This window comes from Anolis carolinensis, chromosome 1, assembly GCF_035594765.1.
Source record: "Anolis carolinensis isolate JA03-04 chromosome 1, rAnoCar3.1.pri, whole genome shotgun sequence".
NCBI classification, from domain to species: domain Eukaryota; kingdom Metazoa; phylum Chordata; class Lepidosauria; order Squamata; family Dactyloidae; genus Anolis; species Anolis carolinensis.
The window spans coordinates 114,454,640-114,478,038 of NC_085841.1; the positions used below are offsets into that span (position 1 = coordinate 114,454,640).

At 41.2% G+C, this 23,399-nt stretch overlaps 1 protein-coding gene across 1 annotated transcript; it reads left to right on the forward strand.

The window, feature by feature from the left end:
- The first annotated feature begins 454 nt into the window (after positions 1 to 454).
- Positions 455 to 14,222, forward strand: srsf12 (serine and arginine rich splicing factor 12). Its single transcript, XM_016997316.2, is given in 6 exon segments — positions 455 to 829; positions 8,956 to 9,060; positions 11,029 to 11,132; positions 11,334 to 11,475; positions 11,988 to 12,021; positions 12,023 to 14,222. Coding segments are annotated over 6 exon segments (771 nt in total). The 5' UTR covers positions 455 to 764; the 3' UTR covers positions 12,344 to 14,222.
- The last annotated feature ends 9,177 nt before the right edge of the window (positions 14,223 to 23,399 follow it).

Here is a 23,399-nt window from a genome sequence, read left to right on the forward strand (position 1 = left end):
CTGGTGGGGTTTGGGGGTGATTAACCTTGGCATCTGGGAGTTATAGTTCACCTGTATTCATAGAATACTGAACCCAGCAAGTGATGGATCTGGACCAAACCTGATACACAGACCCAATATGGCCAAGTGTGCATACTGGCAGAGTTTCGGGACGATTGGGCCAAGATTTTTGGGAACTGTAGTTCACCCACATCCTTATGTATTTCCTAATAGGCGCAGTCATAAAAACCCAAAGCCAAAGACTGAGTGTTTTTCTAAGACTTAGAGTAATATATGACCAAACCGATATGACCTAACATCCAAAAACAAACAAGGCCCTTTTCAAATAACCCGGGCATCGCAGGATACCCATGCTAGTATAATAATGACAACTAACAATGAAGACAAAGGTGGTGTTTGTGATGTCAGGCGTGGGGGCGCGCTCAGTGTGCACGCGCGCCTTTCCTCCCGAGACAAAGGCCTGGTGCTGGGAGAAGCCCGTTGCGCCGCCAGGTGTCCCTCACAGCTCGGGGAGAAGCAGCGCCCAAACCGAGGCGAGAGCGGGGCGAAGGGGGCGCCCACGCGGGAGCCCCCTCCCCAGTCACCTCCCGCCCCGCTCCCCCGCCTCAGCCCTGCCTTGTTCCCGCCCCTTTGCTCCCTCCGCGCAGCCCTTTCCCCGCCGCCCCCTTCTCTTTCCTCTTCCGCCGCCATTTCAGGGCGGGCCTCCCCGAGCAGCGCGGCCTCCCTCCCTCCCTCTCCTTTCTCCGAGGACACGCTCCGCCATCATGTCTCGCTACACGCGGCCCCCCAACACCTCGCTCTTCGTCAGGAACGTGGCCGACGCCACCAGGTGAGCAGCAGCAGGAGGAGCAAGAGGAGGAGAGGCCTGAGAGAGGCCTGCCTTCCCTTCCGCCTTCGGGGAGCGCCTGAGGAGTCAGAGCAGGCCCGAGGCCCCAAGGCGTTCAGTTGGACTTCATCAGGGTGGGTTTTGTGTGGGAGAAAGGGAGGGGAGCCCCAACATGGCCGTGCCGTGGGGCCCCTTGGTGCCCCTCTGTGTGCAAGTTGAAGCTACTCCCAAAGGCCCATTCCGTAGAAATGGGACGCAGGGATCTGTTTTCTGCTCCATCCAAACGCCTCAGGCGGGGAAATCTCGCAGCAACCCAGTCATAAAAGCCTTGGACAACAAAGTCAGGCGAATTCTTCCGCAGTTCAGTGTGTTGCCGAAGGCATCACTGGGCATCACTGGGTTGCTGTGAGTTTTACGGGCTGTGTGGCCATGTTCCAGACCAGAAGCATTCTCTTCCTGACGTTTCTCCTGCATCTGTGGCATCTATGAGCCAACCTGGACACAACATATTATCTGAGAACACAGAAATGGTGGACCACTCAGACAGACACCATGTCAGACTACACAGAGAAGCCTTTGAAATCCACAAGCATGTGGACAATTTCCACAGAAAGGAGGAAACAATGGAAATGAACAAAATCTGGCTACCAGTATTACAAAACATCAGTGTCAGGACAGTAAATAAAGAACCACACTCGGAAGACGGGAATTCCAGACATGTAACAATCAGGACCTGCTAACGCCTCTCAACAAAGGATTCTCCCCAGGCAGGAAGCAGCCAGCTCTTGAAGCTGAAAGGCTATTCAATGGTAGTCAAGGTGGCCAATTGCAACATTCACACCTGCCTCTAACAGACCTCACAACCTCTGAGGATACCTGCCATAGAGAGAATGCTTCTGGAACATGGCCATACAGCCCAGGAAGCTCATAGCAATCCAATAAAATCTCTCTTTACAAATACAGCATACATATTTAAAACCTTTAATTTACCCCAATGGGAAGAGAGCGCTGCCTCCCAGCTCTCGCCTCCAAAGCATATTCCATGCGCCCATCCTATTGGGAAAACCAGGAATCTCCACAGGCTTTTGGTAGCATGACCCTTTTGGAGATTAATTGGGATTCACATTATTTGGAGTAATAACCTTTTGGAAAAGCATGACCTTGTTAGAGATCGTAACCTTTTGAAAAGTATGTTCTTCCTGAGAAGAGTTAAAAACTCGCTTAAGTCAATCTTCTTAGTGGTAAATATTCACTAGTATTCATGCAAAGCATTTTAAACTTCTCGGCTGTTGGACTGATATCCCTGGTTATCTCATTGAACTGTTAGGAACAAAGATATGCCAATGCACAAAATATATGTAGCAGATCTTTAGAAGTGTTATTGAGCCCCCAGTGGCGCAATGGATTAAACCCTTGTGCCTGCAGGACTCCTGATTTGAAGGTTGGGTTGCTGATCTGAAGGTTACTGGTTTGAATCCAGGGAGAGTGTGGATGAGTTCTCTCTGTCAGCTCCAGCTTCCCATGTGGGGACATGAGAGAAGCCTCCCACAAGGATGGTAAAACATCAAACTTCTGGGCATCCCCTGGGCATTGTCCCTGCAGACGGCCAATTCTCTCACACCAGAAGCGACTTGCAGTTTCTCAAGTTGCTCCTGACATGACAAAAAAAGTTATTTCAGTTGTCCAAAAACCATCTGCGCTCCCATAAATATATTGCTTTTAAATCATGCTCTTAATTGACCCAAAATAAGTAGTCTCCATTAAAAGTTACCATACTTTATTTACAGTAGAGTCTCACTTATCCAACATAAACGGGCCGGCAGAATGTTGGATAAGCGAATATGTTGGATAATAAGGAGGCATTAAGGAAGAGCCTATTAAACATCAAATTAGGTTATGATTTTACAAATGAAGCACCAAAACATCATGTTAGACAACAAATTTGGCAGAAAAAGTAGTTCAATATGCAGTAATGCTATGTAGTAATTACTGTATTTATGAATTTAGTACCAAAATATCACGATATATTGAAAACATTGACTACAAAAATGCGTTGGATAACCCAGAACGTTAGATAAGCGAGTGTTGGATAAGTGAGACTCTACTGTACTTGCAAACTTCATGTATTAAGCCTTCAGTTACATTGCTTATTGGTTTCATGTTAACTTGACTGTACTATACTTCTGCTGCAAACAGACTTATACTCTAACTCAGTGGTTCCTAACCTGTGGTTTGTGGACTACCAGTGGTCCGCAAGAACTAAAATATGGTGCACGGCCTCACCATTGCTACTATGGATAATAACACAGCCCAGCCAATGTTTTTCCTTGGTTTCTTCGTTTTTAGGCATATTGCTGGGGTTATTTGGGGCGCTGAATCAGAAAATTGCATTGGATAAATCACATCAGCTCTAGACTATTAAATATGGTTTTCTGTGGACGAGCAGATGGCGACTACTTGATGGCATATGTTTTATATAAGAAAGTACAGCTGATGTGGTCTATCCAATGCAATTTTCTGAATCAGCACCCCATATAACCAAACCAAATCTAAAGTTGACTAAAAACTGATTTGTAACCCTTTTGGTACTAATGTTGGAGAGTGGTCCCTGGTCAAAGTGATCCCTGGTCAAAAAAAGGTTGGCAACCACTGCTCTAACTGAAAATCTCACTTCAGCATACTGACTATACTCCTGTTCTAACTGACATCTACCGACTCAACTGACTTCTAACTTCCAACTGATTCAAATCTCAACTGACTTCAGACTGAATTAACTGACTCCAACTGACTTCTGATTCAAACAGATTCTAAAATGGAATCTCTGAACATTCTAAAATCAGGGTCACATGGTCTGTAATCCCTCCCACAACATCTAACAACAGAGTTAAGGAAAAAACACTCATATATACATACAATATAATCAGCAATCTCAATTATACACATAACAAATCTATATATATAAAAGAGTGATGGCATCACGGCGACTCACAAAACAACAAAAGTACAGGCCCCGCAACCTCGAAATTTGACAACACAACCCATCATCCATGCCTCCAGGTTGATACAACAAAAAGAAAAGAAAAACAAAGTCCTAATTAGAGGGAGAGCAATAATTTTTTTTATCCAATTGCTGCCAGTTTAGAGGGCTAATCTCTGCCCACTTTGTCTCCTAGCAACCAACTCCTAGCAAGCCAAGGGACAGCCAGGGTTCAGTTAGGGGACAGGCAGACTTAGGCTATCTAATTTGCACTGGATTATATGGCAGTGTAGACTCAAGGCCCTTCCACAAAGCTATATAACCCATTTATAATCTTATAGTATCTGCTTTGCACTGGATTATCTTGACTCCACACTACCATATAATCCACTTTAGTGTGCATTTTATACAGCTGTGAAGAAGGGGCCTCATATAATCCAGTTCTAAGCAGATAATATAAGATTATCAATAAACAGTAGACTCTCACTTATCCAACATAAACGGGCCGGCAGGATAAGTGAATATGTTGGATAATAAGAAGGGATTCAGGAAAAGCCTATTAAACATCAAATTAGGTAATCGTTATACAAATTAAGCACCAAAACATCATATTATACAACAAATTTGACAGAAAAAGTAGTTCCATGCGCAGTAATGCCATGTAGTAATTACAGTAGAGTCTCACTTATCCAACACTCGCTTATCCAATGTTCTGGATTATCCAATGCATTTTTGTAGTCAATGTTTTCAATATATCGTGATATTTTGGTGCTAAATTCATAAATACAGTAATTACTACATAGCATTACTGCATATTGAACTACTTTTCTGCCAAATTTGTTGTCTAACATGATATTTTGGTGCTTCATTTGTAAAATCATAACCTAATTTGATGTTTAATAGGCTTTTCCTTAATGCCTCCTTATTATCCAACATACTCGCTTATCCAATATTCTGCCAGCCCATTTATGTTGGATAAGTGAGACTCTACTGTACTGTATTTACAAATTTACCACTAAAATATCAATGAATTTAAAACACTGACTACAAAAACATTGATTATGAAAAGGCAGACTGCGTTGGATAATCCAGAACATTGTCTAAGTGATTGTTGGATAAGTGAGATTCTACTTTAATATGAAATAATTACTGGGATAGAATAATGCAGAACAATATAATCTCTAAAACCAGGACAGTAAATAAACAGGGAAATTCCACACAGGAAACAATCAGGGCCAGCTAACACCTCCCAACAAAGTATTCCCATCATCAAAGTCTGGCAAATCCTCTGTTTTCTCAGGGCCACAGACAGTAGAAGCACATAAAATATCGCAAACAACACCACTCTGAAAACAAGGGAATTCCAAACAGGAAACAATCAGGGCCAGCTAACACCTCCCAACAAAAAAATCACTCAGGGAGGAAACAGCCAGGCTTTAAAGCTGCAAGGCCATTACATCCTAATCATTTTTCCTAATTGCAGCATTCATACTTGCTTCCAACAGAAAAAAAACCAATCAGAAATATTGTATATTCACAACCTTTAGGAAATAATATCCCCTGATGGCGCAGCTTGTTAATAGCGCTGAGCTGCTGAACTTCTGGACCGAAAGCCCACAGGTTTGAATTGGGGGAGCGGATAGAGCCCACACTGTTAGCCCCAGCTTCTGCCAACCCAGAAGTTCAAAAACATGCAAATGTGAGTGCATCAATAGGTACTGCTCCGGCGGGAGGGTGGGATGACTGCTCCATGCAGTCATCCCACATGACCTTGGAGGAGTCTACGGACAACACCGGCTCTTCAGCTTAGAAATGGAGATGAGCACCAACCCCCAGAGTCAGACATGACTGGACTTAATGTCAGGGGAAAACGTTTACCCTTTACCTTAACTACCACCAATTCCTCAATACAGTAGAGTCTCACTTATCCAACACTCGCGTATCCAACGTTCTGGATTATCCAACCCATTTTGTGGTCAATGTTTTCAATATATCGTGACATTTTGGTGCGAAATTCATAAATACAGTAATTACTACGTAGCATTACTGCGTATTGAACTACTTTTCCTGCCAAATTTGTTGTCCAACATGATGTTTTGGTGCTTCATTTGTAAAATCATAACCTAATTTGATGTTTAATAGGCTTTTCCTTAATGCCTCCTTATTATCCAACATATTCGCTTATCCAACATTCTGCCGGCCCGTTTATGTTGGATAAGTGAGACTCTACTGTACTTTATTTCCCATACCACCATATTTCGCCACAGCAACGCGTGGCCGGGCACAGCTAGTAACTATTATAGGAGGCTTGTAGAAGGTTGCTATTTCCAACACCCCCACGCAAATAATGCGCATGGCCCTCTCCACGTATGTGGCACTTCCCCGAGGCCCCCACCTGGCCTACGGGTGCCCCCCCCCAATTCTCCTTCCCTCCCTCTTCAGGCCTTTCCACATATTCCAGGATCTGGAGCCGTATGTTTATCCCAGGTTATTTGGCAGTGGGGACTCATATATTCAAATTTAAAGAAGTTAACCTTTGATCAGATCCTGGGATAAAGGCCTCCTCTGCCATAATAATCGAGTTTCAATCAGATAATCTGCATTCAGAAACTTGATTATACGGCAGTGTAGGCAGGGCAGGGCTTTACTGGCCTTGCAACCCCTTGTCCTAGCCTTTGGTGCCCTCCTCTCCGTTCTCCCCTTCCTTCGCTTTTCTAATCCCACCTTTGGCTTTCTCTCCCTTCCATCTGCCTGGCTACTTTCCTACCCCTTTAATCTTCCATGATTTTCCTAACAGCACTGTGTTCCTCTTCTCTCCACCTCGAAGTTCCCTGTGTGACATTCCCCACTTCCATGGGTTTGTTGCAAAGCAGCCTTCCTTTTCAAAACTATTCCATTTTTCTGACTGGAAAGCAAGAAAACTTAGCCCATCCTCTCTGAGAGCTCTTTCATCCCATACAAGCACTGTGTGTCCTCATGCGTAGGGCAGGTTTTGCCACCAAAATTATGGATTTTGATATGACCTGTGGACAGTCAAGGGTCATTTTATGGAGAAGGGAAAGCAACAATACTATTGGGACCAGCTGCGCCTATCTGCCACCATTTTCCTGCCCAGGGATTTAAAGTGGCCAGAAATGGTGCCATGGCAGAGCATAGAGGGACTTCTGTTATTCTTTTTGCCTCTCCCAGGATGGTCTAAGATGCTGCCTTGTGCCATTTTGCAGAGAGAAGGGGGTGGTTCCATATTTTTGACTTACGATACCATTTTCACATTGACTTGTGGAGAAATCGACCCAGGGTTTTTAGGTTGTCTTTTTGACTAAAATTGCTAGAGTATATATTTTATTATCCAGTTCATTGAAGGATGTTTTGGACCCACTGGCATTCTCAGCTGGAGAAAGCAAAAAGTGCAGGTTTCTGGAATTGGCTACTTTTAGTTATGCTTTAAAATATGTACAGTAGATCTGTATTTTAAAGCTGGAAGGATAGGGTATCTTGATATCTCTGAAATTTCTGCTTCCATATATAGAAGTAGACATGCAGTGTTCCCTCACTACTTTGCGGGTCGCTTTTTGCGGATTTGCTGTTTCACGGTTTTTCAGTAAACTCTAAAAGAATATTATAAATCATAAAAAATTACAATGTTTGTATTCTTCCTCAACATACAATTCACACTTTTATAAATACTGCTAATGTTCCAATCTTAATTATATTTGTTGTACAGTAGAGTCCCACTTATCCAACATAAACGGGCCAGCAGAACGTTGGATAATCGAATATGTTGGATAATAAGGAGGGATTAAGGAAAAGCCTATTACACATCAAATTAGGTTATGGTTTTACAAATTAAGCACCAAAACATCATGTTATACAACAAATTTGACAGAAAAAGTAGTTCAGTACGCAGTAATGCTATGTAATAATTACTGTATTTACGAATTTAGCACCAAAATAACATGATTTATTGAAAACATTGACTACTCGTTGAATAAACGAGTGTTGGATAAGTGAGACTCTACTGTAATTTCTTAAAATATGCATCTTCTCCCATAGGGAAAAGGCGAAAATCATCTAACAAGAAAATGAGAGCAATATTATTTTCAGTCAAAAGTTTGGCTTATCTGGATCAATATCATCTAGAGCAGTGGTTCTCAGTCTGTAGGCCCCCAGATATTTTGGCCTTCATCTCCCAGAAATCCTAACAGCTGGTAAACTGGTAGGGATTTCTGGGAGTTGTAGGCCAAAACACCTGGGAACCCACAGGTTGAGAACCACTGATGTAGAGCAACTGACAGTCTCTCAAGCGCCTTTCCATAGGTGTGACAATAACTATGAGATATTTGGCTTGCATTTGTCTGTTTCTGCAATACCCGGGCTGTGGTGCAAGCTGGTGAGCAGCCAGCTGAGACCAATCACTCTGATCAAGAGGTCATGAGTTCGAGGCCAGCTCGGAGCCTGCATTTGTCTTGTCTTTGTTCTATGTCAAGGCGTTGAATGTTTGCCTATATGTGTAATGTGATCCACCCTGAGTACCCTTCGGGGTGAGAAGGGCGGAATATAAATGCTGTAAATAAATAAATAAATAAATAAATAAATAAATAAATAAATACATTAATATACAATTCAGGAAGGCAATGACTATTACATGGAAGACACATTTAAGAGAAACCTGTGTGATTTTGATAATCTCTTAGGGGTCAAAAATATGTTCTTGAAAATGCTAGACTAAAAAATACAACCACAAGAATTCCTTCACATTCACTGGGACTAAGGGCATAGGACCCCTGTAAAAGTGAAAAAGCCATAAATAATAAATAGTTATTTTTTTCCTGGAGAAAACACTTCTCTAGGAATCTGTAGAATCTCATCAAAGGATCAGAGATTTCTAGAGAGAACATTTTAATCAAATCTGTGAATAAAACACAAAAGTCAAACCTGCAAATGTGGAGGGCCGACTGTATGATTTCCCCAGATAGGAAACCAATTGATTAAGAAGTAGCTAAGAATTCAAGAAATTAACAAGAACAATGGAGTTATATGAACTTTTGCCATTTTAATACAAGATAAGTCAAATACTACAGCTGGATGTTGTTAAAGCAGGCTCCACAATACAGAAACAATAATACTTTTGCCTTTATCTGAAATACTTCAGGCCTGAGGATTTGCGTCATGAATTTGGTCGGTATGGCCCCGTAGTAGACGTGTACGTTCCACTTGACTTCTACACAAGACGCCCAAGAGGATTTGCTTATATACAATATCCTTTGTGTCACTGCATATTTGTGAAGATGTATTGTGGTTGCTGCATCCTAATTGAATGTATTTATTTCTTTGTCTCAGAAAATGTAAAGCAGTCCCCAGTGGCTGGCAAGCACCCCAAAGTTTGAATGAACCTGGTTAGATAGAGTCCAAGCAGGCAAGCCAAAAGACACCTTAAAGTCCAAGCTTCAAGGAATAAAGAGGGAGGGTGGCAAAGATAAAAAGAAACCTGGAAGAGGGGAAGTCCTTTCTCAAAGAAAAGACAAAGCCACAACACCAAGTTAAGGCTTCGGCTTTCCGACATTTGCTCGAGTTCCAAAGTCAAAGCCAAGTCTGATTTGGTTGGTTCTCCGGCCCTTGTCAAGTCCATCTAGCAAGCCCTAAAGAGTAAAGGTCAAGATCAAGTGACGTGGAGGTAACTGCCAAAGTTTCCTTTTGTATCCTATCATTCAAGCTTTTCCATTTCAATCAAGAACCTGTTTGTTTATAACTGTACTATTTTAAATATTTCATCCTTCAAACAGTGCAAGAGAAGTTTTTGCAGAGATTTGTTCTTTTTTCTTTTAATTCTCCAATAGAATAGATTTGAGCAGAATATTGGGAAATATCATTTAGATCAGTGCTTCTCAAATTATCTGATGTGGTGAAACAGCAATGGTTATTTTTAAAATGTGACTTGATTTGATGAAGAGAGATTACAAGTGATATTACAATTATAGAGGTCAAAAACACATAGAGACTTATTTCCTACCAAGAAAGAGCTCTGTTTGTTCATCTGTCTGCCACTGAAATAAAGATATCGGCAGTCTATGCATGAATTACACATTGGTTGTTGAGATAGTTACAGCTTTGCTTCCTCAGAATTCCGTGTATGCAAACTTTTCTTCATGTACAACATTATTTAAAATATGTGTGTGTGAAACATGAATTTCATATTCAGACTTGAGTTCCATCACCAGATAGCTCTCATGTTCTATATATGCAAGTATTCCAAAATCTGAAAAAACCAAAACAGGAACACTTCTGGTCCTAGGGATTTCTCAGGGATACTGAACTCGTATTTTAATTTTTTTCATCATAATCTTATTTTTGCATAACATAGAGGTTCTTCAGGTTTTGTGATGGCCAGGATACACTTGCATTCCAGTAATCCTGCCATTGCACACACAGTGTGAGCAAAGATAAACTTATTATTATCATTATTAACTTTATTTATACCCCACCCTTTCTCCCCAAGGGGACTCAAGGCAGCTAACAATCCACACTAGACAACTTTAAAAAGTGCAATACAAAAGTTAAAAACAATTAAATAGTAACAGTGTGGTAAAAACAGAATGAAAATACAATAAATACATGAAAGTGCCATTTAAAACTTATATCCCCCTTTCCCAGATAGTTCTGACTCCAGAATTTGGGGAACCTTACACTATGTAGAAACTTTGAACTTGAAAGAGACATAGCTTGTAGTAGTATCTATACTTTTCATAGTGAAACTTCCCTGTTTTCTTTGTGTAAAATGGCAGTACCAAGATTAAATTAGTGGGACCATTTCCCTGTCTGGGGTTTTGTCTTTTGGAAGCAGCCATTCTTTTAATTGTGCAGACCACACATACTTATGAGCTGTAGCTGTTTTTAATTCTCGGTTTGGGAATATGTGTCTGATATCATGTTGGTTAGTCCAAACTAGAGTAGAGGTATTTCGTTAGTTGTTGAACAGTGAGAATAAAGGTAAATCTCATTGACTGATGGGTCTTCTTTAATTTCTGCCATTCTATTTACCACCATAACTTCTACAGGAACACCAATGTACTAAAATAACTGCATAAAGTATAAAATGTCTCTAAGCTTTCATTTTGGAATAACATATCAGAACATTTTTCTTGATTTCTGTGAGTATTGTGGTCAATATTATATGATACCATTTTTTGCTTTGTGCATGTTTAAAGCATCCTTAACAGACAGTCATGTTTGAAGATGTTCGTGATGCAGAAGACGCTCTTTATAACCTGAATAGAAAGTGGGTATGTGGCCGGCAAATTGAAATACAGTTTGCACAAGGTGATCGCAAAAGTAAGTGACCCTAAGAACTTCATTTACTTCTTCTACAAAATATTTTAAAAAGCCACCCTTGTCACATAAAATGAAATACACACAGAATACTCATAAGTAATAGGTGGAGGACACTATAAATAAGCCAGAAAATCTATGTGTGCTGAAGGTACAGGAGACTGCAATTTTCTTGCAATATTCTAGTTCTGTTTTAAATTCTAGCACCAAATCAGATGAAATCCAAGGAGCGTCGCCAGTGTTCACCAATGGATTACAGAAGGTCAAGAAGCCGCAGCCGAAGAAGGACCCGAAGCAGAAGTTCCTCATGGGACTGGGGCAGGAGACACTCGGACAGTTTTAGAGAGTAAGTTTGCAGATTTCTTGGAGAGAATGCAATAAAATATGAATAAAATTGCTTTTTATTCAGAGAATTTACTGTTGGACATGCATCAGCTAATCTTATTGTGAAATCTGACCCAGAAAAATGTTTTTAAACAAATAGGATTCTAACCAGGAAGGAGAAGGAAAATGTCTCTGCAAAGGGTTAGTAGTTCTGCTTCTTAATAAAGTAGGTTTGGATTCCATAGCTAGCTATTCTTAGGCATGGAAATTTAGGCATTTGTTGAATCTTAACATTGGGTTAATGTCATCTGCCTTGTCTTCCTATACTGGTCTCAGACTTGTTACACCAGTCACAAAAAATAAAGCTTTATTGGGATTATTTTAAAAAATAGTTGGGGCTTTGTCCTGGTTAAAATGGGAAAACAAACCTATATCTAACAAATAAAGTAAGCACACTATTTAGGTCACAGTATTCCTTCTATAAATAGATAGCAAGACCTACAACCCGTATCTAATACTCTGGATGATTTGCAGGTCAAGGCGTAGACAACATTCTTACAGCCAATCTTAAGTCTCGCTCAAAATCTCTTCCAAGGCATTCTAGCTCACCAAGACGATCGATCACACCCCAAAGAAATTCGAGTCCCAGGAGAAGGTCGCGATCAAAGTCCACCCAGAGGAGTTCAAAGTATGCTGAAAAATCACCATCCAGTTCCCATCGGAGGCGTTCCAGTTCAAGAACAAAGTCACGATCACATCCAAAACATTCAGGATCTCCAACTAGATCTCTGTCGAAGTCTCCCCGGAAACATACGAATTCCAATTCTCGTTCATACTCTCGGAACTTCTATCAGAGAAATAGTAACCAGTCAGTATCTGAAGAAGATTAATGCTTGTTTCTTTTATGACCGTTTTTTATGAGCAAAGAATAAAAAGAACAAAATGTCTGAAAGTTGTTTGAGATGAAAGGTAATTCACTGATGATGGCCTTGCTGTGTGGTCCTTTTGGTTTATGCTTCAGTATGCAAAGCTCTTTACGATTTCTCTTACTTTTAAAGAAAGATTGATTTTGTCTCATTTGTTTAGTCTATGTTCCCTGCATTGTTGTAAATTGGCCCCATTCTGTGCAGTGATACAGTTTTTTGCTGCTCTACTAGAATGGTTTTATTGTTTTAAGTCAGACTGCTGTTACTGTCTTGAAGCTGCCAATACCTACAGACATTACAATTGTTCACTGGCTGAAAGCTGTACAGAGAGCCTTTCCAGTTTGATGGGGAGAGCAATAAAGTCTGTTTATTGCTCACACAAGTTTTTAATTGTTACAATGTAATTATAGTATAAACAAGGGTTTTTCACTTGAGTTTTTTTTCACTTGAGGGAGGACTGAGCCTGCTGTATTCTAGTTCACAACTTTTCTTGTCTTTGTTTTGTTTTGTTGTGATATCGAGAATATAAAATTCTAATTTGAAGATAGCCCTTCTTAGATGTTTTTCATTTAATTAGGTCTTAATACTGAATTTAGCTGGCCTGTGATCAAGATACCGAAGTATGTGAACAGAAAGAATTTGTGTAAAATAAGAGTAGTCTGAATGTCACATTTGTCAGACTTTCCTTTATTAAAATGTAGCTTATATTAAAAATGAAAGCTGGCAGTTTCACTTTCATCTTCCACATTAACTAAACTTAATATACACCAGCTTTCAAATCCTGAGATCTATGTGCATATAAGTATTTTTGGATCTCCTCTTTCCCTGCCAAATTAAGGATTGGTAGGAGAAGAAAAGAGTGCCCCGGTGTCGTTCCTTTTTTGTAACAAGAAAGGTGTGGGTTGTTTGTGTAGATTCTTAAACTAGGCACAGGACCAGAGGTAAGATGTGGTATATTTCAGCTCGGTCTAAATTTAGAGCAGAATGAAGTACAAATAAAGAGGTAGAATACATTCTAAAACATATTGTGGGTGATGATGCATTGAAATGCTTCTCTAGAAATGGAACACCACCTCAGTAGACAAATGTCTTAAACTAAAATCTTGCTTCTTCCTGTGCTCATGCCCTATTCCTAGCAAGTCTGTAAGGTAAGAGAAAACTTAAGTGTGATCATCCACACATTTTCTTGTGGATGTAAAAAATGTCTTTGTCCCTGTGCTGCAATCTCTTGCTCCTGTAGAGGGAATTATCCTGTTGTCAGCTAGTGGATCAACAATAATGCCTATTAGTAGACAAATCCAAATAGCTTTGGACATTTTAAAAAAGTGACAATTGGTTATGTAAGCTCATTTTGTCATACTGTAATATAAGTTGTTAGGCACATATTTTTCAAGTATATTGGAATGCTTTTGTGAAAGACTCTTAAACCAGTTAACTTCGTAGTGTGAACTTTCAGTTTATTGCATTATATCTTCAAATATTGTATTAGGAGAGAAGCGTAAAAGACACTTTTGGTCATGCATTTTTCAGAATTCTGTATCCCTGGAACTGTCTTAACAGTTGAGTCTAAAATTATTATTAGGTTGTTTTATCTGATGTAACTGAGAGAATTTTGAAAATATTTTGTATTTTACAGTATATTTACATTGGCATTGTGTAACATTTGTGTTTAAATATATGGTAGCTGTAATATTTGTACCTTGTACAAGTTCTGCATTGTAGCACATTACTATAGTGGCAGTAAAATGGGGTTTCACTTCATAAACAAATATACAGTTTTGTGTTCAGGGCTATTGTTAGTTCATAACTTAAGGGTTTTTTCAATAAAACGATGTTTCTTTCATTTGTTTGTAATGTAGTTTGCTATATTTCTTACATGGGAGAACACTGGTGAGCTAAGGAGACATTTTCTCACAGTACAGAGTCCAGAGACATCTATTGATGCTAAACTGTGAAATGTTCAACAAAGATAAAAGAAACAGTGCCCTGCTATCAGTAGAAATACTGTTGAATTCTGTACTCAAATTCATAGTGATCACAGACTTGGATAGCCTTAAAAGTAGATTGGACCAATTCATGGCAGATGAGCCTGCTAGTGGTTGCTATACATGATTTTTATATATAGAAAGAGAGGGAGGGAGAGAGGGAGGAAGGGTACTTACTTACTTAGGCGATCCCTCATAGTTCGAGGATGATGGTCCTCTGTCTTCGCTATCTTGGGGATGGATTCGTAGATGGCTGAAGAGACCTATTCTTGATCTGCATGTTCTCCCACAGTGAGGACATCGGTTTCCAGGTGGAAGGTGGTCTCGGTCAGGGTTGGCTTGACGGGCCTTCCTCTTGGCACGTTTTTCCCTTAAGCCCTCCATTCGTGCCTCTTCGAACTCCGCAGCACTGCTGGTTACAGCTGACCTCCAATTAGAGCACTCAAGGGCCAGGGCTTCCCAGTTCTTAGTGTCTATGCTACAGTTTTTAAGGTTGGCTTTAAGCCCATCTTTAAATCTCTTTTCCTGCCCACCAACATTATGTTTCCTGTTCTTTTTTATTTTTAAAAAATACTTTTAATTAAGTTTCCATATATAAGTGTACATATATACAAATAAGAGACAAACTAGGGAAATAGAATCCAGTTGGGGAACTGGAAGAAAAAGAGCGAATAGAGAAAGAGAAAGAAAAGGGGGGAAAAAGGAGAAAAAGAGGAAGAAAGAAAAAGGCAAAGGGGAAAGGAAACGGGGCAAGGGAGGTGAGGTTGGTGGTATCACTTCCACATCTCCGCTGAAGGGTCTAACTTTCTCTGTTGGTAGGTTTTTTCTTCTTATACCACACTCGTTTCTTCAATCTCGGTTTCTCCAGTTTCTTCTCTTCTTCACTGTTTTGTGAAGAAGAGAAGAAACTGGAGAAACCGAGATTGAAGAAACTTCACTATTTCCTGTTCTTGAGTTCGGAGTAGAGTAGCTGCTTTGGGAGACGGTGGTTGGGCATACAGACAACGTGGCCAGTCCAGCGAAGTTGATGGCGTAGGAGCATGGCTTCAATGCTGGTGGTCTTTGCTTCTTCCAGCACGCTGACATTTGTCCGCCTGTCTTCCCAAGAGATTTGCAGGATTTTTCTGAGGCAACGCTGATGGAAACGCTCCAGGAGTTGGGTGTGATGTCTGTAGACTGTCCACGTTTCGCAGGCATAGAGCAGGGTTGGGAGGACAATGGCTTTATAAACAAGCACCTTGGTATCTCTATGGATGTCCTGGTCATCAAACACTCTCTGCTTCATACGGAAAAATGCTGCACTCGCAGAGCTCATGCGGTGTATTTCAGTGTCAATGTTGACTTTTGTGGAGGTGGCTGCCAAGGTAGCGGAAATTGTCAACATTTTCTAATGTTACACCATTAAGCTGTATTCCTGGCATTGCAAAGGGATTAGCTGGTGCCTGTTGGAAGAGCACTTTGGTTTTCACAATGTTCAGTGAGAGGCCGAGCTTCTCGTATGCATCTGCGAAGGTGTTTAGAGTGGCTTGTAGGTCTTCTTCTGAATACGCACAGACTACGTTGTCATCGGCATATTGGAGTTCTATAACAGATGTTGTGGTGACCCTGGTTTTGGCTTTCAGTCTGCTGAGGTTAAATAGCTTGCCATCTGTCCGATAGATGATTTCCACTCCAGTGGGAAGCTTCCCATCAACAAGGTGAAGTATCATAGCAATGAAAATGGAAAATAAGGTAGGGGCAATAACACATCCCTGCTTGACACCTGATTCCACCTTAAATGGGTCACTTTGGGAGCCGTTGCAGTCCAAGACTGTTGCCATCATGTCATCATGGAGGAACCGCAGGATGTTCACAAATTTGTCAGGGCACCCAATTTTTTAGAGGATGGTCCAGAGAGCGCTGCGATTCACTGTGTCGAATGCCTTTGCAAGGTCAATGAATGCCATGTACAGAGGTTGATTTTGTTCCCTGCATTTTTCTTGGAGCTGTCGTGCAGTGAAGACCGTGTCCACTGTTTCTCTGAAGGGACGGAAGCCATTCTGAGATTCTGGGAGGGTGTCTTCTGAAATAGGGAGAAGGCGGTTTGCAAGGATTCTTGCGAGAATTTTCCCAGCGGAGGTTAGAAGGGAGATACCGCGATAGTTCCCGCAGTCTGTTCTATCCCCTTTCTTGAAAAGGGTGATGATGGTGGCATCCTTGAAGTCTGCTGGGATTTTCTCGGTCACCCACACCTTTTCAATGAGCTGGTGGAGTTGTTGTATCAGCTCAGGTCCACCCGCTTTAAAGATTTCAGCAGGAATCCCATCAGGTCCGCTAGCTTTGTTGTTTTTTTGTTGGCTGATGGCATTGCTAACTTCTTCCAAACTAGGCAGTGCTGCAAGCTCATCCCTGGTTTGTTGTTGCGGGATTTGTGAGAAGGTCTCTTTGGCCACATTGGAGCTGCGGTTCAGCAGGTTCTGGTAGTGTTCTTTCCAACGTAGTGCAATTGATGTTTTGTCCTTCAGAATTTTGGTTCCATCTGATGAGTGTAGAGGCTGTATGCCATGGTTTCTTGGTCCGTAAATGATCTTTGTGGCTTTGAAAAATCCCTGAGTGTCATGGGTATCTGCAAGGTGTTGGATTTCTTCAGCCTTCTTTGTCCACCAGATGTTTTTGAGTTCTCTGGTCCTTCTTTGGACCTCAGCTTTTGCACTGGCATAGATCTTTTTCTTGGCAGCACAGTTGGTGTCTCTCTGCCATGTTTGGAAGGCTTTCCTTTTGTTATCAATCAGCTGTTGGATCTCTTTGTCGTTATCATCAAACCAGTCTTGATGTTTCTTGGTTTGGTATCCAATGGTTTCTTCGCAGGCTGTGATGATGGAGGTCTTCAGTTTGTTCCAATGTTCCTCAACATTTTCAGGGTGTTCTGTGGGTAGATGATCTTTGAGTGTTGTTTGGAGAAGGGCTCGTTTGGAGGGCTCCTGGAGGGCTTGGGTGTTCATTTTGCGCCTTGTTTTTCTTCCTTGGAGTCTGCGTTTGGGGATGATCTTGATAGCCATCATGGATCGGATTAACCTGTGGTCTGTCTAGCAGTCATTGGCACCTATCATGGCTCTTGTGAGAAGCACATCGCGGCGGTCTCTGGCACGTGTAATAACATAGTCCAAGGGGTGCCAATGCTTTGACCGCGGGTGCTTCCATGATGTCTTGAGCTTGTTTTTCTGGCGGAAGAGCGTGTTGGTGATGACAAGGTTGTGCTCTCCATTCGAGTTGCTGTTTCTGACCCCGTCTTTTCCTATGATCCCTGTCCACAGGTTGGAGTCCCGTCCGACTCTTGCATTAAAGTCCCCCAGGAGGATGATTTTGTCCTTCCTAGGTATCTCCGATAGGATGGTGTCCAGCTGAGAATAAATTTTTTCCTTGATTTCTTCGTCAGCATCTAGAGTTGGTGCATAGGCACATATGATGGTTGCCTGTTGGTTTTTGGCAAGGTTAATTCGGCGGGTTGTCGTTCATTGATGCCAGTGGGTGCTTCAGTCAGGTGCTTCACCAGGTCATTTCTGATAGCAAAGCCAACTCCGTGTATTCTTCGCTCTTCTTCAGGCAATCTCTTCCAGAAGAAGGTGTAACCTCCTTTTTCTTCCTTCAGTTGTCCCTCTCCTGCTCTTCGGGTCTCCTGAAGGGCTGCTATGTCAATCTTAAAGCGTCCCAGCTCTCTTGCAATGATAGCAGTCCTGTGTTCGGGGTGTTTGCTGTCAGTGTTATCCAACAGTGTCCGTACGTTCCATGTTCCAAAGTTCATTTCTCTTTTTTGGCCGCAGAGTGGTGACCCCTCTGGACGCGGCAGTCCAGTCAGTTTAAGAGAGGCAGACTATGTTTAGGGCACCTTTTCTAGCCCCTTCCTCGTGTTGGGTTAGCAGAGTGGATCCTAAAAAGGGCTGCTCAGTCATGGATACAGCTGCCGGACTACTCAACTGCCTCAGTCCTTGAGGTAGAATGACTGAGTCCATATCCACCGCCCATGTGCCAGTCTGTGACTAGGGGCTTCCAGATTTCACAGTCCTGCCCCCGTCGCCACTCGCTGATCGCCATGGGACTTTTTTGGTTTGTTTTTATTTTTCTTGAAAGACGCCTGTGCGTGATTTTTTTTAATATGTGGAGGTCGGTGCACGGCCAGTCAACACACAGTCTTCACAGAATGAGGTCCCAGCAGTGGTGTGGTTAACACAACGAGAGTGGCTTCTCAGTCTGTTGCAGCCTTCTTCCATCTTCACAGCCGTTGTAACATGTATCATGTTATCCTCCGCCTGCTCCACCATTGAGGTCTTTGGGTCTTCGGATTGTGCTTGGTCTGGAACCTCCCCTGTGGCCACTCCTGGGAGTGCATCACTCCACTGGTTGTGCCCACAGGTTCATCGGAACACGCAAGCCCCCTCACCAAGGAAAGAGAGGGAGGGAGAGAGGGAGGAAGGGTATAGTCCCTTTAGTAACAGAGACAGACTTGTGGGCTTCCCTTGGAGTATCTAGTTGGCCAATGTAGAAACAGCATGCTAGATTAGATGTTAGCCTGATCCATAACAGCTATATTTTTCTTTTTATAGAATACTAGCTGTGTCCGGCCACGCGTTGCTGTGGCAAAGTGGTGGTGGTATTGGTTAAAAATTGTTGTGTAATTTTTATTTGACGTTATTTGTATTTTTAAATTAATTTTATTGTAAGTTATCTTTTTATTTATTATATTTTATTATTTTCTTGTATTATTTTTAGTTATTTTCTGTTATTATAGTATTTTATTGTATTCATCTTTTAGTGTTTTTAATTTTTTTTAGTGTTTTTTATTATTTTTTATTGGGTTGCTAGGAGACCAAGTTGGAGGAGCTTAGCCTTCTAACTGGCAGCAATTGGATAAAAGCAATTATTCCTCTCCCTCTAATTAGGACTTTATTTTTCTTTTCTTTTTGTTGTATCAACCTAGAGGCATGGATGATGGGTTGTGTTGTCAAATTTCGAGGTTGGGGGGCCTGTAGTTTTGTTGTTTTGTCGGTCGCCGTGATGCCATCACTCTTTTTTATATATAGATGACCATGGAACCATTAGCTCAGTGATGTTTTGTCAACAGCTTTGCAAAGTTTCCTGTAAAAAATCTAGAACTGCTTCCTCAGATGTGGATTTAACAGTGCAGCATGTGCATGCAAAGTATTTCTCCTGTTTCTCTCCACCACTAACCAGCCATTGCTGGCCACTAGCTTAGAAAGAGATAGATGCATTCATAGGCAATGTTGACTTTTTAGCGTTGCAGCTGAGCAATCGCTTCCTTGTACATCTTTAGTAACAGGAAAGCCATCACGATTCTGTACTTTCTTTGGACTTCAAGACTTTGGAATTCCCCTGGGGAAATCAGACACCATAATAAGTTTCCTGAGGCTCCCTTACATTTTGTAATGGTCGTGTAGGTGAATTCTCAAGTCCAATAATACACAATGGCTTATTAAAATGATGTTGATCTAAAATGGAAAAATCAAGGTTTTCATTGAGGGAGATCCTAGCATCAGTCTCTGAGACTCCTGAGGCCATGGCATTTGGCTCACCGTGTGGGGGGTACTGACAAGTGTTTGAACTTATTTTATCATTTCCTGCTTCTCCAGGTGAATCAGTGTTGGGTTCGTGGATGTGCTAAACATGCTAATTATGGCAGTGGTCCTGTAATGCAAATTGTGTAAGAGTGAGCAGAAGAAATTTGACAGGAAACAGACTGCATGGCTTCCCCAAACAGGATTTCTGTTCTTTCTCTCATGTCAATTAAAAAAGTATGGAATACAGAATAGGTCTTTTACTCAAGAAGCATCTTCTGTACCTAATCTTACATTTTAAATGTCAAAGCCTCATTACAGCAGGTGAAACAAACCCTTGCATTTACGTAGAAAGAAGCACAATTGAACAAAGTTCTTACTTCTGTAGAAACATATAAGACCGTGTAATGGATTATCATCTCTGATCCTGTTGACCAAAACCTTGTCTAAATAACTGTTCTATGTGCTTAAGACAGAGATGATGAAAGAATGTTTTCAACCTTCAGAAAAACTCCTATAAATGAAGTTGAAAAGATGGTTCATTTTGTAGTGGCTAATTGATGCAAGTAATAACATGTCATTGTAACCTCATCTATATGGCCTGTACTAAATTGGAATCAGTTCTTAGCTGGAGAAAACACTTCTTTTAATACCATTCAATGCTGTTCATGGTTACAATTGGTTTGGAGCTTTTGCTCTTCGAAGCCATTGTCCCTAAATTATATCCAAGAGGAGGCTAGGAGTTTTCTGTCAAAACAAAGCCTTGTAATATTGAAGCTTCTAGTTCTAAGTGGTCAACACAAAGAAATCCACTAGAGGGTGCTCAAAACATTTTGCACATGTCAGGAGCTCATTCTGTAAACATGTCTCCCTTTTAATTGAATCGCTTTTTAATTATCAAAAAGGACAAGTGTATGCGTAATGAGGCAGAAGAGGGAATAGAGCTACCTAGGCAAGCTGCCAAGCAGAGAGGAGTATGGAACGGACTCTAGACAAGGGAACATATAAGGAAGTCTGGGATAGGCAACGTTTCTCACGAAAGGGGCCAACTCTGGCTGATTGAATTTGTGTGGTATGTGCTGCTCATGAAAAACAAGTGGCCATGAAAACTAGGCCCTTTGATGTGTTCTGTCTTCATAATCTTACAAAGTTGCTGCAAAGAAAGTGTTTCTGTAGTCACAATTTTTGTCTGAAAAAATACCTTGAAGACTTATTCAAGTATAGACCTGCTTTTTCAGTTTATCCAGAGTACAGAATTTCTGTAACTCATCTTCATCTGGGGATAATATGCAAAACACACACAAACCAAAATTCAAATGCTTCCAATCAAATTGTTTTATATACTAGTGGTTTTATTTTGTATTGTACTGTGTTTTTATTTTAGGCATCTTGTGCCATATGTAAGCCGCCCCGAGTCCCTTCGGGGAGATGGAGGCAGGGTACAAAAATAAAGTTATTATCATTTAACAACACTCATAAGGCAATTTGACACTACTTTAAGTGCTATGGCTCAATGCTGTGGCATGATGGAAGGTGTATTTTGGTGAAATAACAGCGCTGTTTGACACAGAAAGCTAAAGGCCATGTTAAAACTACATCTTCTATGATTCTGTAGCATTGAGCCATGGCAAAGTGTTGTCAAACTATCAGTTCTACAATGTAGATACACCCATATGTTCATGTCATCCCTGTTTCATCCCTATGCATGAGCAATTGGGTATCTGCATAGGCCTTTCCCTAGCTTTCCTAGAAAATTCAGATATTGTTGCCTGACTGCAGTTCATCTTATTATAGAGGTGTGTCTGTATCTTACAACAAAATTATTGTGCCAGCCTGCCCAATATGGATTATCAAAGAACTACCAAGGGTCTTCTGGACTACTGTGTTTTTGATTTATAAGAGCCATTCAGACATTGTTCAAATGCAACACCCAACTTTTTAATCATTGGCAAAGTTTCTAGCAGTTGTAGTTTAGAAATATCTGGATGGCACACTTTGTTCACACAGGTTTCAATTACGAGATTCACCCTCTTGAAAAAAGCTGAAATTGTTAATGAAAATTAAAGCAGCAATTCTTATCTGTAAAAATTACATTCAAATTACAGGAAAAGAGATTCCACCTAAACATTAGGAAGAACTTCCTGGTGGTAAAAGCCATTCAGCAGTGGAATATGTTGCCTTGGAGTGTAGTGGAGTTCCTTTCTCTTGAGGTTTTTAAGCAGAGGCTGGATGACCATCTGTCAGAGTGCTTTGATTGTGTGTCCCTACATGGCAAAATGATAGTGGATTCCACTATCACTGCCATGGCTGCATCCTATAAAACCCCAAGATTTGTAGTTTAAGGAAGAGTATAGAATTTGCTGCCAGATGGTCCTTCAAACTACAAACCACAGGACTCCATAGGATGTTGCCACGAAAAGTGAAATAATTCTATAACTTGGTTGTGTGAAACTTGAGTCCTGCCAACTTGAGTTCTGTAGATGATCCAGCCAAACATAAAGTGATAGGTGTGCTTAGAAAATAATGGAACATTGTCTCTCCAATATGGCCAATACCTCAGGCATTGGAACTGAATGAAAATTTTGCATCCAGAGTATGTCTTACAACATAACAATCTGTTTAGAACAAAACCAGTAGGCCTAAAGAACAGTTTTCAGTGTGAATTGTGACAGTCCAAAGAAACATATCAAAGCGGACTTTCATAATCATAGAACCATAGAGTTGGAAGAGACCTCATGGGCCATTCAGTCCAATCCCCCTACCAAGAAGCAGGGAATTCGCATTCAAAGTACCCCCGACAGATGGCCACCCAGCCTCTGCTTAAAAGCCTCCAAAGAAGCCTCTACTACACTCCAAGGCAGAGAGTTCCACAGCTGAACAGCTTTCACAGTAATGTTCAGGTGGAATCTCCTTTCCTGTAGTTTGAAGACATTGTTCCGCATCCTAGTCTGCAGGGCAGCAGAAAACAAGCTTGCTCCCTCCTCCCTATGACTTCCCCTCACATATTTGTACATGGCTGTCATGTCTCCTCTCAGCCTTCTCTTCTGCACTCTTTCCTCATAGGGTTTGTTCTCCAGACCCTTGATCATTTTAGTTGCCCTCCTCTGGACGCCTTCCAGCTTGTCAACATCTCCCTTCACCTTGATTAGTATTGAAAAGCCTTGGAACTTCAAGACCTGGCTTCTTCCTGCCTAGGGAATCCTTTGTGGGAGGTGTTAGCTGGCCCTGATTATTTTCTCTCTGGAATTCCCCTGTTTTCAGAGTATTGTTCTTTATTTACTGTCCTGATTTTAGACCCTCTGATTTTAGAGTTTTTAAATACTAGTAGCCAGATTTTGTTCATTTTCATGGTTTCCTCCTTTCTGTTGGAATTATCCACATGCTTGTGGATTTCAATGGCTTCTCTGTGTAGTCTGACATAGTGGTTGTTAAGAGTGATTATTAAAGTTATTATCATTTATGCAGCTTCTTGAGAGAAAGTCCTAC